The sequence below is a fragment of the Convolutriloba macropyga genome, chromosome 3 (genome assembly GCF_964194025.1).
Source record: "Convolutriloba macropyga chromosome 3, txConMacr16.3, whole genome shotgun sequence".
NCBI classification, from domain to species: Eukaryota; Metazoa; Xenacoelomorpha; order Acoela; family Convolutidae; genus Convolutriloba; species Convolutriloba macropyga.
This window is the reverse complement of record NC_134470.1, coordinates 60,829,489-60,844,869: the sequence shown is the minus strand read 5'-3', so window position 1 is coordinate 60,844,869 and position 15,381 is coordinate 60,829,489. Positions and strand designations below refer to the sequence as shown.

The 15,381-nt window shown below is 36.2% G+C and overlaps 1 protein-coding gene across 1 annotated transcript; it reads left to right on the top strand.

Annotated features, from left to right (window-relative positions):
• The first annotated feature begins 410 nt into the window (after window positions 1–410).
• LOC142336334 (E3 ubiquitin-protein ligase PDZRN3-like) lies at window positions 411–14,779 on the top strand. The gene is made up of 8 exons (XM_075385091.1): window positions 411–3,620; window positions 3,902–4,006; window positions 5,120–5,251; window positions 8,393–8,661; window positions 9,083–9,296; window positions 10,565–10,663; window positions 12,428–12,610; window positions 12,892–14,779. Exons 1-8 carry the CDS (start codon window positions 2,334–2,336, stop codon window positions 14,548–14,550), a joined length of 3,948 nt encoding a protein of 1,315 aa, XP_075241206.1. The 5' UTR covers window positions 411–2,333; the 3' UTR covers window positions 14,551–14,779.
• The last annotated feature ends 602 nt before the right edge of the window (window positions 14,780–15,381 follow it).

The window sequence follows — 15,381 nt, the reverse complement described above, 5'->3', positions numbered from 1 at the left end:
CGTTTCCAATTAAAAGCCAAACTTCTCTTGTTTGTTGGGAAGTGAAATCCAGCGTTGCTGAAAACTTCTGTTCAAACTTACGTAAACAACTTAAATACTTTTAACTGTGGAGGCTTTCGTTTTAATCTTAGACATTAACACTTGAATTGTATATTGTTAAATCCAAACTCTTCTCGAGTTTAAAAGTTTAAGGGCTTTTATTTGAGAAATATGGTGGGTACGATTTGAAGGCGGGCGGGAGGGGGGAGGGGGGTCATTATAACTTGGGCTATTTTGGATATTGCTGTTTAAACCATACAAATACAGCAGAAGTTATAACTCTCAGAGCATGTGGTTTTTCCCAACATTTTCACGCTGTTTCGCTCACTTTGTTTAGGAAAACAAATGCTCACTAACACGCTTTTTGCCCGCAGTAATTAACCGACGGTTTATGTTGTTATTCCCCCGTTTTGTATACAGTTAGCGGCAGAGAGACTGCGCGTTTACAATTCACCAAATTGCCCAAAATTGACACAAATTGTCCAAAAACTGCCACAAAATCTTAGATCTATTTTCTTCAACTTTACCGCGGAAGTTCTTCTTATCCAAAAAAACTGCCTGAAACGCTTTCTCAAATTAACAGCCAAACCTTTCCAAGCTGCCAATGTTATCTCAAAAAACCTATCAATTTTGTTCCTACAAATTTCGTGAAATTCGGTTTAAAATAGTTGGCCGATAGCCTATAATTAATGCAATATTTTTTATAAAATCCAACTGCAAGCGCTAATTGAGCTTCAGTTTTTACATTTATGCATTGTTGATTGCACGGTGGTTTTAACTGACCTCCAAAAAGTTTTAGTGATAAAGTTACCTGCGCCAAAAAAAGTTTCAGGTTTCAGCATTGATTAGACGCGACTGTTTGTCTAGACAAATCGAGGCACTTGCAGAAACGTCATCATTTTGGTGTCTTTTAGTCTGCTTCATTAGCTTTGATGTGAAACTTTACCGAGTTTTAGCCAATCAGATATCAGATTGAGATCGTTTTTACAAGGAGTGATGTTTCAGCTTGAATTTTTATACATCAAATTGAAATTGGTTTCAGCCAATCAGAATTGAGATAATTTACAAGTTTGCGCAGCGAAAAAATTAAAACTCGCTTTTGCAAAAATTAGTATTACCATCTTGTAATTTTATGAATTTATCGTTTGAAGTTTTCTGGATTACAAAAGAAAACGTTTTTGGTTTATGTTTGCGATATTGAAAAGTTTTGTTGTTTTAACAAAGACTGGAGCGGTTTGTAAGCTAAATATCTTAAACTTGATCTTCATTGGAAAATTGATTATTGAGCTGGCTTAAATTTAATTTAATGAAGATTCACCTTTGTAAAAGTCGTAATTATTAATACGAAAAATCAACTCATTTGTAGATGAATTGTAGATTTAATTATTCATTGCTCGAGTAAATTCAGCGGAGCTTTACGTGGAGAGCAAGGCATACGATTTGATGAATTGAATTATAGAAACGTGGAAAACGAGAGAAGCAGCTACTATAGTAGGGAAATCAGTTTTAGCTACTTTAAAACGTTTTAACATTGCTCATATTGTAGTACATCAATTTTGAAATTGTACGTATTATTTTATAGTGGCGTTTGTTTTTTATAGTGGCTACATATTCGTCCTATTTATCTTTCCTCCCCGATTTTGTGAACAGATTTTTTTCAGTTTGAGTTGATCAAGTATTCCTGGCATGTTACAGAAGTGAGTGTACCTTTAGTAGCGAATTTTGCAAAGCCATTCATTTTAGTATTCAAAGCGGAATTACAAGAATGGATTTGTTTTATTAATGAATATTTCTACTCATATAGCGGACATCTATCAATCAAAAATCACAAAATAGGCTCACGATTTATATACCGCCTCTTACGGAAAAATTGTCAGGATTTTATTTGAAAAATGTGTGCCTTTTTTGTCTACCTTTTGTTATAGTAATCCTCACCAGAATTCGGCTGAAAAAGTAAATGAACAGCAAAAATCTTTTACCAGAATTCAGTTAGGTTTTCAAAAATTCAGCTGAAATTTCTTACAAAATTAGAACAAGTTTCCACTTTCGCGACAATTTTACTGATTTTGTTCCATAAAATGGACAGATAAACAATTGTTTTGTTGGCTATATTACACATTATACTTTATTCTCACTCCATTACTTTGTGGTTACTCAAAAATAGTGACTATTTTGCATATTTTGAATTAGTTATTTCCCCATAATCGTAATTTTTCCGGCCCTAAACACGGCAAATCCCTCCCACCTTTTGTCGACCCACACCCCAAGGAATAGCGCAATTTTTCAAGCTCGAAATGGATACAGCGAGTAATAGCCACCACAGTAATACAATGTTACAAAAAACAGATCTGCCCAATAAACGCTTTACAAAAAGCCGCGTCGATATTTCTACCCTCAACACCCCCATTACTATTACCCCAACTACTACTGTTGCAGCCTCACAGAGTTCTTTTTTGCCCCCGGCAAGGTCTGATAAGAACAAAAGTGGAGAAAATTTAAGCACAGCCCCCCATTCAAAATTTATCCCTGCTTCGATTGGGACTGTAAATTCTGTCAACAACAGTAATGAATCAACTCTAACTGGCCCTGAAAAATTTGACTTGACAAGCGTCAATAAATTAGTTACTGACACAAGTCACCCCCAGAAAGACGTACTATCCCCCAGCTTTGTTACGCCTACTCAACTTCCCACCGACCCCTGCTCCAGTTTATCATCATCGTTAACCAATCCTGGTTATAATAGTTATAACTTGAATTCATCCTCCAGTGATAACCAGAACGGGCTTTTGTCAGGGAGTAAAGTTACTTCAAGTGCCACCGTGTCGACAGAATTAATTTGTCTAAGGTGCAGCAAATTGCTTCGAGAACCCTTACGCACTCCCTGTTGCGGGAAAAACTTTTGTTCCCAGTGTCTATTGCCGGATATTGTTCCCAAAAAGACCTGCCCATTCTGCCTGGCATTTCCCTTAGATGTGCAACGATTGAAAATACCAGAAGATATATCAGAGAAACTGTCCAGCCTTAGTGACGTTTCACAAGACCAGTATTTGGACTCTTGGGAGAGTGAAACGATGAGGATTTTACCCGGAAAATCGGCTCTGAAAGAGCAACGTAGTGCCACGAACATACAACTGCCGACAACTTCAGTGAACCCGACAACTGTGATGCCGATTAACAAATTAAACGAGAAACAGTTGTTCACTGAGGGAGTGAAAATGTTAGCTAAGAGCCAAAATGACTATCCAACCAGCAAACCTGAACAAGATTTATCAGATCACGACTGCCTTAGTCATCTCAACTCGGAGAAAGTGAAATCTTTGCTTTTTGCAGATCCGAAACGTCAACATGATTGCGTAGATCACGTGACTAAATTAATTCAAGGCTTGCAAATGCGAGTGACGTCATTGGAGACAGAGTTAAAGACACGTTACAGCAAATACTCGAAAAGGGAGAAATCTTTGTTGAGCAAAATCGCAACATTGCAGAATGAGGGTCAAGTTCAAGCAGTGCAGTATCAGGAGAAGATTAACAGCTTGACCTCTCAGTTGTATTTTGCCCAAAGTTCTGTTCAAGCTGACCAGGTAAAAAAATCTTCATTGACGACCTTTTCAATTGTTGTCTTTATGCCACACTGGTCCATATTGATGCTCTTGTGTTTCCAGGTATAATTTTGCCTGATTCGGAATCTTTTTGCCCAAATGAGTTTTTTTAACTATAATTGGTTTGATTTTGTTTTTTTTTTCGTTTAATCAAAGTTATTTGATAAAGAAGACGTTTGTGAAACTTATGCACCTATGTACGTTTTATCATTTTCAGGCCACTTAATTTTACATATATTTAATTGTTCATCTTCATTTTTCAGTCGACGGAATGCATCACCGAAGAAGCGGAAGATGAGAGATTAGAGGTCATTCTTCACAGAGACGAGAATGGATCATTTGGTTTCAACATTTCTGGAGGTCATCGGGTTAGTGTGCATCGAAAGCTAAAAAAAATATCTTGATAATATCTTAATAGGATTATTTTTGATCAAAAAGACCCTGAGAAGTGTTTATTATTGAACTTCTAAGATCTTTGAATCAGTTGTCTGAGTTTAATTCCTGACAATTTTCAATATAAAAAACGCTTAAGAAGATCCCTGCTAAGGCATCCCAATTTTTGTCAAGAAAATCATGATGTGGCTTTTCAACTTGTATCAAGTTTCTTTTCACGGGGCATGCACAAAACAAATCAAATTATTATTAGTCCTTTTCATTCATACGTATCAAAATTTAAAACCGCTATAGTAGCATAGTTATCAATCAAATCTGTCAGCGGAAACGCCCCGTTGTTGCAAATTTAACTTTTAACCGCAAAACATAAACACCTTGCCTTATTAGTACAGGTCATCATCTAAAATGATTGACTCATAAAGCTATCATTTTAACCGATGTCATTTAGTCAACTCGAGTTTATAATGATTTTGTAGACCTCATTCATTATCCAAATCAACTTAAATTATTTCACTAAATGTAAGTGTTTCTACATCTTGATTGGGCTGGAAAATTATTTGTTCACTCTTAGAAATTCTTATCGGCTTTTTATATTTTCTGTTTGCGATGATGAAGTATGGGGTTGAAGTTTGAAGTTGGAAGTTTGAACTCGAGGTTGATTCTGCTAACTGCTTCACAAAACCTACTTCACAAGTCAAATTCACCAGACTAAAAACACATTGTTGTCCTAGATTGTTCTGATTTTAAACCCGCATCAGCAAGTGCCATTGAGCTGGAAATATACCCATGTTCAGGTCCAGAAGATGCTCAAGTTTATATCAGATGCTATCTGCTTTACTTGGAAGATCAGTTCCGTTTTGTACGTGAACAAATTTGCATTTGTATTGACAGATATTGTGAAGCATAATGATATATCATATAACATCCTACAATTTTCTGACTTTAGATCCTAATATCAGCTTTGTGAGATTACCAGATTATTTCGCTGAAGGTTTTTGGGTAATCATAAACGATATTGTATAATTGATAGATGGTCTTCAGACTACCAAGAGATTATAAATGGGTATAAACTTTTGTTCTAATTTCAGGAAGATTCGCTTTCGTGTCCAATTTTTGTGTCCAAAGTGTCCGGTCAAAGCATTCAGGGTTCACCGCAGCACAGTCCACTGGCTGCTAATTTGGCACTTACTCAACTGCAAATAAACGACCAAATTGTCAAGGTAAGTTGTCTTTTACGATACCCTTCCCATTGCTGGCCTGGTTTAAAATAACCCCGACCCATTTTTAGTTCCATACAACACGAAATTCTCCCAAGATCTTAGACGAAATGCGTAGCATAATCGAAACAACCCCCTCTGATCTCTAATTGGATGGTTTTTAAAAAGTTCTCTCGAGAATTACTTTTCTTAGTAATCATGCATTTGACAAAACTTTGATCTTTTGACGAGCATATAGTTACAGGCGGTCTAGAGTCTTGTAAGAATTTTAATTGAAAGTGTTTTAATCAGAACTGGTGATTTTTGTAATTAATAGCGGACCCAAATGAGGCGGGGCTCTGTAATCAGTGGTTGAAGCGGTGAATGTAGCGAGTGAATCACATAGGAGGGGTGTGTACAAAACCTCTTGCAACCTCAAGCATTTTAGCTTTTCTCTTTTCTATTGATTCTTAATGAGCAATTTGCCGCTGCAATTGTTAGCCGCAAGAGCATCTTTTGTGAAAGGACAAAACTCCGCTGTTTGAAGCCCCTTTTTCTGTAATTGCAATTCTGCACAGCCTGAAAGTCTTCAAAAAGCCTTCATTTGCGCTTTGAACAACTCCTACTTTTATTGTAGCCGTTGCTTTCATGTCTACGTTTAAATGTAATGTGATTACTTTCTGAGCAATTTCTAATTTTTACTTACTTTGTGATGGTAACTATAATTGTGTGTGCCTGAAAGCACGAAATCACTCAACCATATTTCCCAGACTTACCAAATACTGAAGTGGAAAAATCAGCCAAAAATGAAGCGCCAACATTATTGGTTTTTAAAATTTTGATTAAACGTTTAAGATGGACACGGCCAAATTTTGACCAAGCAAAAATTAATTCATGTTTATATTCGTTTCCTCTCATTTCCTATTTGTTGTTCCTGTTTGTAAAAATGGGAGCAAAAATTTGGAAATACGGAAAATTTCACGCATGTGAATTTTAATACCGTGAAATAAATGTGATCAAGACTTTATACAGATGTTCAAACTGACTAAGCAATGTTTAAAACATGTGCAAATTACTCAACCAAATAGCACTAAAATTTTGGGAGGCTGTGCTTTTTAATGAGGCTTTTATGCTGAATGTAAATAAAAAGAGGACAAAAACTCCCATGAACAGATTTAAATAAACAAACCACACCTATGCTATCCCACCTTTTTTACCCTTTTTACAATTTTATCATTGAGAAAAAATTATTTGCTTGAAAAATATAAACACGTTTAAAACGCAGCGTCATCTATTCTTAAATCGTTCATCAATTCAGCGTTCTTTTTTTAAAGCGGCTACTGGAATACCTTACTTTTCCTTGTTTTTCTGCGAAGCGTTTGTTTTCTTCGTCTTGGGGGTGGGATTTTTACGACACCATAAAAAGCAGCTATGAGTACATTGTTCGTTATGCATCGAAAAATTAATGAAAATTACTCGTAAAATAACAAAACTATTAGACAATGCTTTGGTAAATTGTTCTCTTTTGGTACATTTTTTTTTGTCTCAGAGCTTCCATTGAGAAAATTGTTGATTTGTGTTGTATATTCTATTCCCATTTGTGTTATTGTGGTAGTGGGAAGTAATTTTGAATGAGAGGGGAGGGATAGGAAATTGGAATTTCACTAAAAGACCTCCCACATTTGAGTGTGTCTCTTTCCATTTGTTTTTCCCATTCCCAACCGCAAAATTTGTCGATATCTTAGGCTATTTAGGAACCTGAGGCTATATTGGGAATGTATCTGTCTAACTGCATGGAAGAATGATATATTATATGTATCTGTTGAGATTAGAGTAGGAAAAGTGCGATAATGAATAGCTTTGCAACTTTGTGAATGAATGCGCATTTTGAATTGAAATGAGTCATAAAATGAATTAAAGACGTTGACAGTTCTAATGATTGACAGTTAGAGAAAGACTCATAGATCACTGACAGGCAGGTACTAAAGAGCTATAAATGAGTCACATTATTAATACGCATTTATTTTTCCACTGCTCACATAATTGCACAATCCAAATTTATCTACCAAGGTATAACACTCATTTAATCAGGAGTTTGCTCTCACATGTCAATTTTTCCACTTTTGATTATAAATTCCGGAATTTTCTCTGACGTTTATGACACTAAAACGGTAATAAAGACAGAACAATGGCTCATAAGAAGCGTTTCACTAAATTATTTCTACAATATTTCCCCTCAAGTGGCACCAATTAGGAAAATTAAAATCCACCTAAAATGTCATATTCCTTTCCTAAAAATCAATCTTTTCCCCTGTTGAAATAACAGTAAGAACGTCATTACGCTTGATCAAAAATTTGAACAAGCGTTTTAAGTTTTCAAATCAGAACTGAAACGTGACTAAACCTAGTTGCGTAATGTCTATTCAATTTTTATCAATTTGTTCATACGACATTTTCAATAAATTTCAGCAATGGTGCCGAAATGCACGCATTTACTGAAGAGAGGAAATAAGGATAAAGCGAGTTAGTGAAAGATGGATAAATTAAGACGTCGCGTCCCCTTAATATGGTCAAATTTAGCACAACAAATAAAAATCTCTATTCGATGACTTTGACTGACATGCCATATTCAGACTGATTAGTGGGTATGTCAACAATTCAAGGTATCTCAATGAATAGATAGGCGGTACTTAAGATACCAGCAAAATTCACTCCAAATTCTCATTCAATAAAGCAAGATGAAATGTTTACAAAACATATCTCGAGAAATGGATCATGCGTAAAATTAAACGTCAGCGTAGGCAGTGCAAACTATAGCGAAAACCTAACACGTGTCAAAGGACTGTCATAACGTGTCAAATTATGCTGCTTAATAACTATCAAATGTGAATTATTTATTAATCGGGGTGAACTGTTGAGACGGTTTCTCATGTTTTATTAAATCATTCCACAATGTTTCAGTTAAGCTGCAATATGGTGTTAGAGCAATGTTTTGTCTTCAAACAAGAATGTGATCAAAATTTTCCTTGGCTATATAGTATTGGAAGTTAAATGTGCGCTCTACTATATATATTCAGGGTTATATAATATGCAATTAAAGGAACGAGAGCGGTGGTATAAACAGGTATATTGAAACCAGTGCACAATTTTCCATGTTTTGTTTAGGTGAACGAAATAGTTTTTGACACCGTGACTCATGAAGAGGCAGTGCAAATAATCAAAAATAGCTGCGATCCAGTCAAATTCACCATTATCCGTCATGTGATCCCGGAAAAATTTGTAGATTCGAGCGATTCGGCTGGCAATAAGGAATCAGATGCTAAACATGGGACGAAGTGTCACCCTAACGCAACTCTAGCTAATTACAAAGTTCACAAGAGTTCAACTGTTGCTTGTCAAACGGATCCTTACTTGAGCTTCTTGTCAGCTTCCGAGTAAGTATTCATAAAATTTGCCTCGGCTTTTTGGAAGTACTAAGTAAAAAGACATGCACTCTATAGTGGGTTCAAAAATTCGCTGACTGAAAGTCAACAGCAGAAAACATTGCGCTTGTATCTTGTTTCTGAGATTACAATTCCATGATTTCCGCAAATATCCTATTTGGAAATTTCTTGTACGTCATTAAAAGCAAAACTTGAAACGTTTTTTTTGTTCCACAGCAACTGCGATTTGATTTGTTAAATTAGGATGGAAAGTTTTGATCAACTGATTTATACCCATCAGTTTTTTCATATTGCGAATGCTATATTCAATTCCTTAGTTTAATGACAGTTTTGATAATTTTGAGTTAATCATGGAGCTCTCACCAGTTCCAATCATATCAGTATTAAATTTCATCTTTTCCTGCTTTTCCAGATGGTGTGATGGCGGCCTACCTCCGCTGCCCTCATTTATTGACGACCCTGAGCTCTGGGGATCCATGACTGATATCGATACTTTGGCCTCGTGCGACCCTTCGGCGTACTGCCTCGATGACGCTCTTTCGTCCAAGAGCAACACTTGTGATGCAGACACGGATGACGTCATTGCTAGTCTGCTACAGATTAATAACTACGACTTCGAATACGAGGTGATTCGAATATCCACATTTCGAATATTCATTGCCGGTCTATTCAGTTCTGAGCCCCCCCCCCCCCCCAGCCTCCTATCCTAATAGGTATATGTTGAAAACAAACCAGTTGTAAGGCTAAAAGGCTAATTTGGGGATGGGCAATTCAATCTAAAAAAAAATTGTCGGCATTGCTTTTTGAAAATTTTTTACACTGATTAAAGAAAACAACCAGCAAATTTAATTGCACCGTTTGTGAAATGAACCGTATACCAATTTATGTTTGCTTTTGTTTTACTTTTGCAGAATTCAAATGGCTTTTGACCCCAATTTCGAAGCTGCGCAGTCATAAAACTAGCTGTAAAACTTCTGAAAGAGCTGTTTTTGCGCCCCTCGTTTCATCTTTGTGATGAAGAGCGCCTCTTCGCGTAAATTTGCCAAGTGGTTAAATTTTAAGTTACAATTGAATACCATTCTAGTTAATTAATTGGATATTAATTTGAGCAGCTTTGATGCAAGCACCTGGAACCGACAAATTAAACACAAACTTGAGTTAAAGCACTTTTGCTATCAACTAACCAATTAATGTTAGATTTGGTCTCAGAATTCTTCGCAAAACTTTATAAATTGTTCGCAAATAGTAAGGTCAACTTAATAAACCCAATTCAAACCCAATTTTTCGTGAATTTTGGGCTTTAATATTCTGTCACCAAACTATGATAAACAAAGTACTTAAAGTGATTCTTAGAAGTGTATAGATACAGCAGCATAGTTTCCATTTGTTCCAAATCGTAAATTGTTGCTTCTACCAGGCGTGTAGTCTAAAAGTCCCAGACCTTGTCAGGGTTAAATGAGCCATTAAATTGCGATTCAAGTTTTCCAGGATTTCAAAGAGAATGCAGGCAGTTGAGCATTGTTTAATGAGCTATTAAACATAGAAAACTGTCTTGAGCCCAAACTTTAACTGCTTGAGTACTGCAAATGTTATCCTATGGATTATTTGTTTACTTTAATGGATCATTAAAAACGAACCTGTCTTTTTCTAAACAACTCACAGAAGATCAAAAATGTCGAGAGTTCAGGCAAATGGCATTTCTATATTCTATAGGATTATCTCAAGATTGTTTAATATTATCTAACGTTTTAATATTTTTTAACTGTTGCTTCAGTGTTTTATTTCCTTGTGATTAATATATTTCAACTCAAACAGAGCGTAAACCCTAAATCCTACGACGTTTTGGCTGTTGCCTATTTGTTCAAAATTGTGCAACGAGCTCTTTTTGTTTCAGGAAATTGTTCTTCAGAAGTCTCAACCCGATGAGAAACTGGGAATCACAGTTTGCAAAGGCGCCCCAACAACCACCTTTTCCCAAATTTTTATTAGCAAGGTGAGGAAAAGGGTCAATATAATCTTTAGTCAACGCCCCGTTTAATTACCCGACGTCGTAAAACGTATTTCGATTATTCAGTAATTTGTTCAGCTTTAAATGAATCCGAGAGATTTTCGGATTGAAGAATCAAAATTTATTGACAATGAGTTCATGGGTTATGGAAAATGTCTCAACAATATCAGTAGTAGATCAATTTTTTCAACTCTCATTTTTTTCAAATCAATAGGGTTTAACGCGATAAACGGAAGACAAACTACGTCAGGTGACTACGTGAAAGTTGAAAAGATGCTATCTTTTTTTTTAAAAAATGCTTGGAAACATTAAAGAAATAATTCTGAAGTTTTGATAAATTTGCAACCTTTTGGGTAATCTGCTTTATTATCTTTAGTATATGTATATAGCATTCCATAGGATACTCTTCAGTGATAAATTTTTGAACCGAAATGACCTGATTTTTTTCTTTGTTTTTTTTACGAAAACAATTTAAAACAGCAAGAATTTTGAAACTAAATGTCTTCTGGACTTTTATTAATTTTTATAACCCCTGTTGCAATTATATTTCATATAATGACTGTTTTTGGGTGTTTCCTGTGATTCAACTTCACAAGCGACAATATTGCATTTAACAAAAAGAAACTGAAACCGGAAACTTTATTGCTCTCTGGGTATAGTCGATCAATGTTATAAAGCAGCTGCGGCTATTGTTCGCCACCCAGGTCGACTAACATAAAATATCTCAATTTGAGTGCCTTCTGAAAAGCTGAGCCTCAATGGGGAACCTCAAAGCATTGATACTTTGTAATAACAACTTCGATGGACATGCATATAGTCAGCACACACTTGTGAGGTTTCAAACTGTGAAACAGCAGCGGGGTGTTGCTGTAGCATAATGAATTGTCCATAGCTTCTGATTATGATCACACACACATGAGTAGATGACCAACCAACTTTCAATTTTACGTAAAAATTCACTTTCCATTTTACGTCTAAACGAACTAAGCACATATATCTATATATAGTGTGCTCAGTATAGATACACGCGTAGGTTGCAGTATATGGTTTTGTATGCGTTATATCTGACACCGGATGAATTTGTGGTTTTGAATGAAAAGAATAGTAATGATGATTGTTGAATGGCGTTATGGTCTTTTGTTTTCTTTTGTTCATCGAGAATAATAGGTGGCCATTGTTGAAATGATTGTTGACCAATTTGTTCAGACTTCTGCTGTCTGTTCATTACTCAACAGGAGAGTTCATTTTGTAATAAATGAACCATTTTGGTCAGATAATTTTTCTCAACACGATGCGAAAGTCAGTTTTTTTGGCATGATTTCTTAAGTTGACACAATTTTTGTGGAACAATGCGCTTAGAGAACTTGATACCATTTTCATTATGTTTTGTGACTCTTCTGTGCGTGTTGTCCTAATAATGCACTCGTTTTGAAAATGAGCGCCAACAAACAATTTTCGTTTTCTAAAACTCTGCAAGTGTAAAATGAAATGATCGATCAATATTACTCAAAAACTTAACAAAATTTGGCTTCATCAAACTCAAAATTGGGTTGGGTCATATCTTGGACAGTGAAGTTTTATATTTGATCAGGTGGAATGTTACGTTTTGTTGCAAATTGTTTTTAATATTATCCAATCGCCACATAGACTTGACCGCAAAATTTCCTTTAAAAATGACTTGCTCATGCTCAAAATATACTAATTTCAACAATACCAACTTTTGTAGCTATTACCAGCTTATGATTTCAGATCGAAGAGAATTCACTGGCTGCAAATGATGGCCGGGTGTCTGTTGGAGATCAGATTGTGAGGATTAACGGAAAAGACATCTCTGAAGCGAGTGACATTGGCAAACTGTTCGAAGTGGGATCCGGAACCGACAATAGCAATAATCTCAAAATCACTCTACTCATCTCTCGGCCACTCTTCACTGTAAGTTTTTAATAAATCTCTTTGAGAATGAGTTTTTTTACCAATGAATAACTGAAAAATTAGAAATTGCTGCATTAAAGTGAGCGAATTTTTTTTTACTGTGATAGTTTTTGAATGAGATGTAAACTTTCGTCATCGTTTGGGGTTGTTCCGTGAAACAACTTTTGGAGGTATATTTTTGCTTGAATGAAGCTGGGATCTTGAATGAAAATTTTGCGAACTCAGAAAATTTTGATCGTCGCCAAGTTAAAATATCTTCAAATTCATTATTGGTCTTTCAGGCTAAGCCTAACATCTTTGACCTGTGTGAGGTTGAAGAGCAGACATTGGACGAGATCGCAGCCAATCAGAGCGAAGCAAGTGGATCCTCATCTGTGACTGAAGAATCGAGGAGTGAAGGGTTTGAAAACATCTACGAAGAACCCAAAACGCCCACAACTATCAAGAAAAAGATCTCGTTTGATAGCAATCTGAACGATCTGAACAGAATCACTAGACATGAAAACACTCTCTCCACAACAGGTGACAAAGATAGTGGACTAGACTGTGATTCTTCAACAAGAAACGACTCGCTCTCCGAAACTGGCGACCATGACCGAACACGATCATTCACTGGTGAGTCAGGAATCTACACTTCCGAAAGTATTTTCTCCTCTGAGCACAACGAGTATCCATTTGTGTCTTCGGGAACAGCTAAGAAATTGACAAAATCATCGCTGCAGAATTCTCAACAAGTTGCATCAATACCCGCACAGTTGACTGTCAATGTCATAGAAAAACCCACTACATCACAAGCTGAAGTTATTTCTGATGAGATGACGACCGATTCGTTCAACATCAGTATTGACGAAGCCTCATTGCCGTTCACGGATGAAGACGAAAATGTGTACGAAAACGTCGACCATATTTTACCAGAAAACGAAGTAGAGAAGATGAGGTCGCTTTCACCACCGCCTCTACCTCGACCGAACCTTTTGCGCAGAGAGGCGAACCAATATCAGAACCTACCATTGTCCAAAGATAAAAACAGAAGATCTTTCATGTCTGAACAATCACAATTAAGTCCAAGTTTTGATGAAAGACGAGCTCAAATCGACTTCGACTTTGAAAACGTCAAAGGCATCCGAGAAAAATCAACTTTGAAATTACGTAAGCAGAATAAAGCCGAGAACAGAGACTGCGTAACGGCCGAAAGAGATTACGCAACCATTTACAGCACAGCGCCCCCAAATACACCAAAGAAAATTGCTGCACAGAATGTTCTAGATGATTCTCGAAAACCCAAAGAGTTTGCAACCAAGTCTTCTAGAAGTTTCCAAGAATTCAGCAAGCGTTTTTCTGAGCGAAGCAAAGTTAGACGAAACGACAGCATGCTATCTATACCAACTCACGCTAAGCAATATAGAAGTTATTTACAGTTAGTAAAGCTGCACGAGCAACAAGATCAGCAGAATCTGGCCTCAGAATGGAAAGTCAAAATCCGACCTGACGGATCTCGATATATCGCTAAAGTCAACTCAAGCAATAACTCGCTAAATGCATCAGCAGTGAATGAACGAAAGCTGAACAGAGCAAAAATCTTGCGTGACCGAACTGAAAAGATAAACAAAGAGCGTGCTTCTAGTTGTTTGACCACCGATGACGAAGCCGCGAGTGAAATGAAAGTGGGCCGATATTGGACGCGTGAGGAACGAACCAGACAGTACCTTGTAAGCCAAGAGAAAAAACTACGCAAGCAAATGATGGAACATTCTAGAAACCAATTTTTGGATGATAATCTGTCCTCTACTCTGAGAAGACGAAAAGTTATGGCTGAAAAAGCGGCTTTAGGCGCAGCAGATAAAAACAAAATTTTGGATACATTTATTACAATTCAGGAAATCATGACTCATGGAACTAATTTGCACACCAATCCTCTTTTGTCGGTTACCACAGTTTAAGTTTAGACTGATTTGATGAGCAGAACTTTACAATTAAGGATAAAATTTTAGTTTGTTTCTGTTACATTTTATATTTTTGTTTGTTGATTATGCTTAAATGCAGAAAGAAAAATGTTTAAGCGATTGTAAATCGTGTTAAATGATAAATGCTTTATGTTATAATGATGAATTTTATTTGCTAAATTTCAAAGATTAAGGCTGATTTTGCAAATTGACTATTTAGCATTTACGCTGTTTCTTTACCTCGACTGGTATGAAAATTGTGCTCAAAATAATTACAAACACATTTTTGTGTTTGTCGCAGTCCGTATCCATTTTTGAGCCATTATTCCAACGTTTAAAAAACGCGAGGAACGACATAGCAGGTTTTCGCAAAGAACAATTGAAATTCAAAACTTTTACACAACTAAAAAAGAAGATACCATATTAAGGCTCAAAACAAATGTCCCGACTCTTCATAATCAGATGGGCGATTCAGAGAACACAAAAAGTGACTCAGATCATGAGATCAATACATGAAGCAAAGAGACAAGAGAGCGCCTGACTGTAAAATTTAAATGTTATTCTATGAATTTTCTACGCCCGCTGTATAATGGTAAAGAAGTATAGTATGAGACAGAAATGGGCTCCTATGAAGCTACCTCATGATCAACCGATGAGTTTCAACCGGACTCCACCGCGAATTAAAAACGAAAAAACTAAAGGTTTTCTTTGGTATGTTTTAGGACAATTAAACTCTTTTAAACTGAATGTAACGGCTGCTCTCCTTGTGTTTCACAAAGAAAGTTTTACACCGCCCAGTTCGTTCTGAGTGGTTACAAAATCTGTCCG

Coding starts and splice junctions, on each gene's coding strand:
- LOC142336334 (XM_075385091.1), top strand. CDS start 2,334: ATGGATACAGCGAGTAATAGCCACCACAGTAATACAATGTTACAAAAA. Junction 5,252..8,392: donor TAAACGACCAAATTGTCAAG/GTAAGTTGTCTT, acceptor TGTTTTGTTTAG/GTGAACGAAATAGTTTTTGA. Junction 8,662..9,082: donor AGCTTCTTGTCAGCTTCCGA/GTAAGTATTCAT, acceptor CTGCTTTTCCAG/ATGGTGTGATGGCGGCCTAC.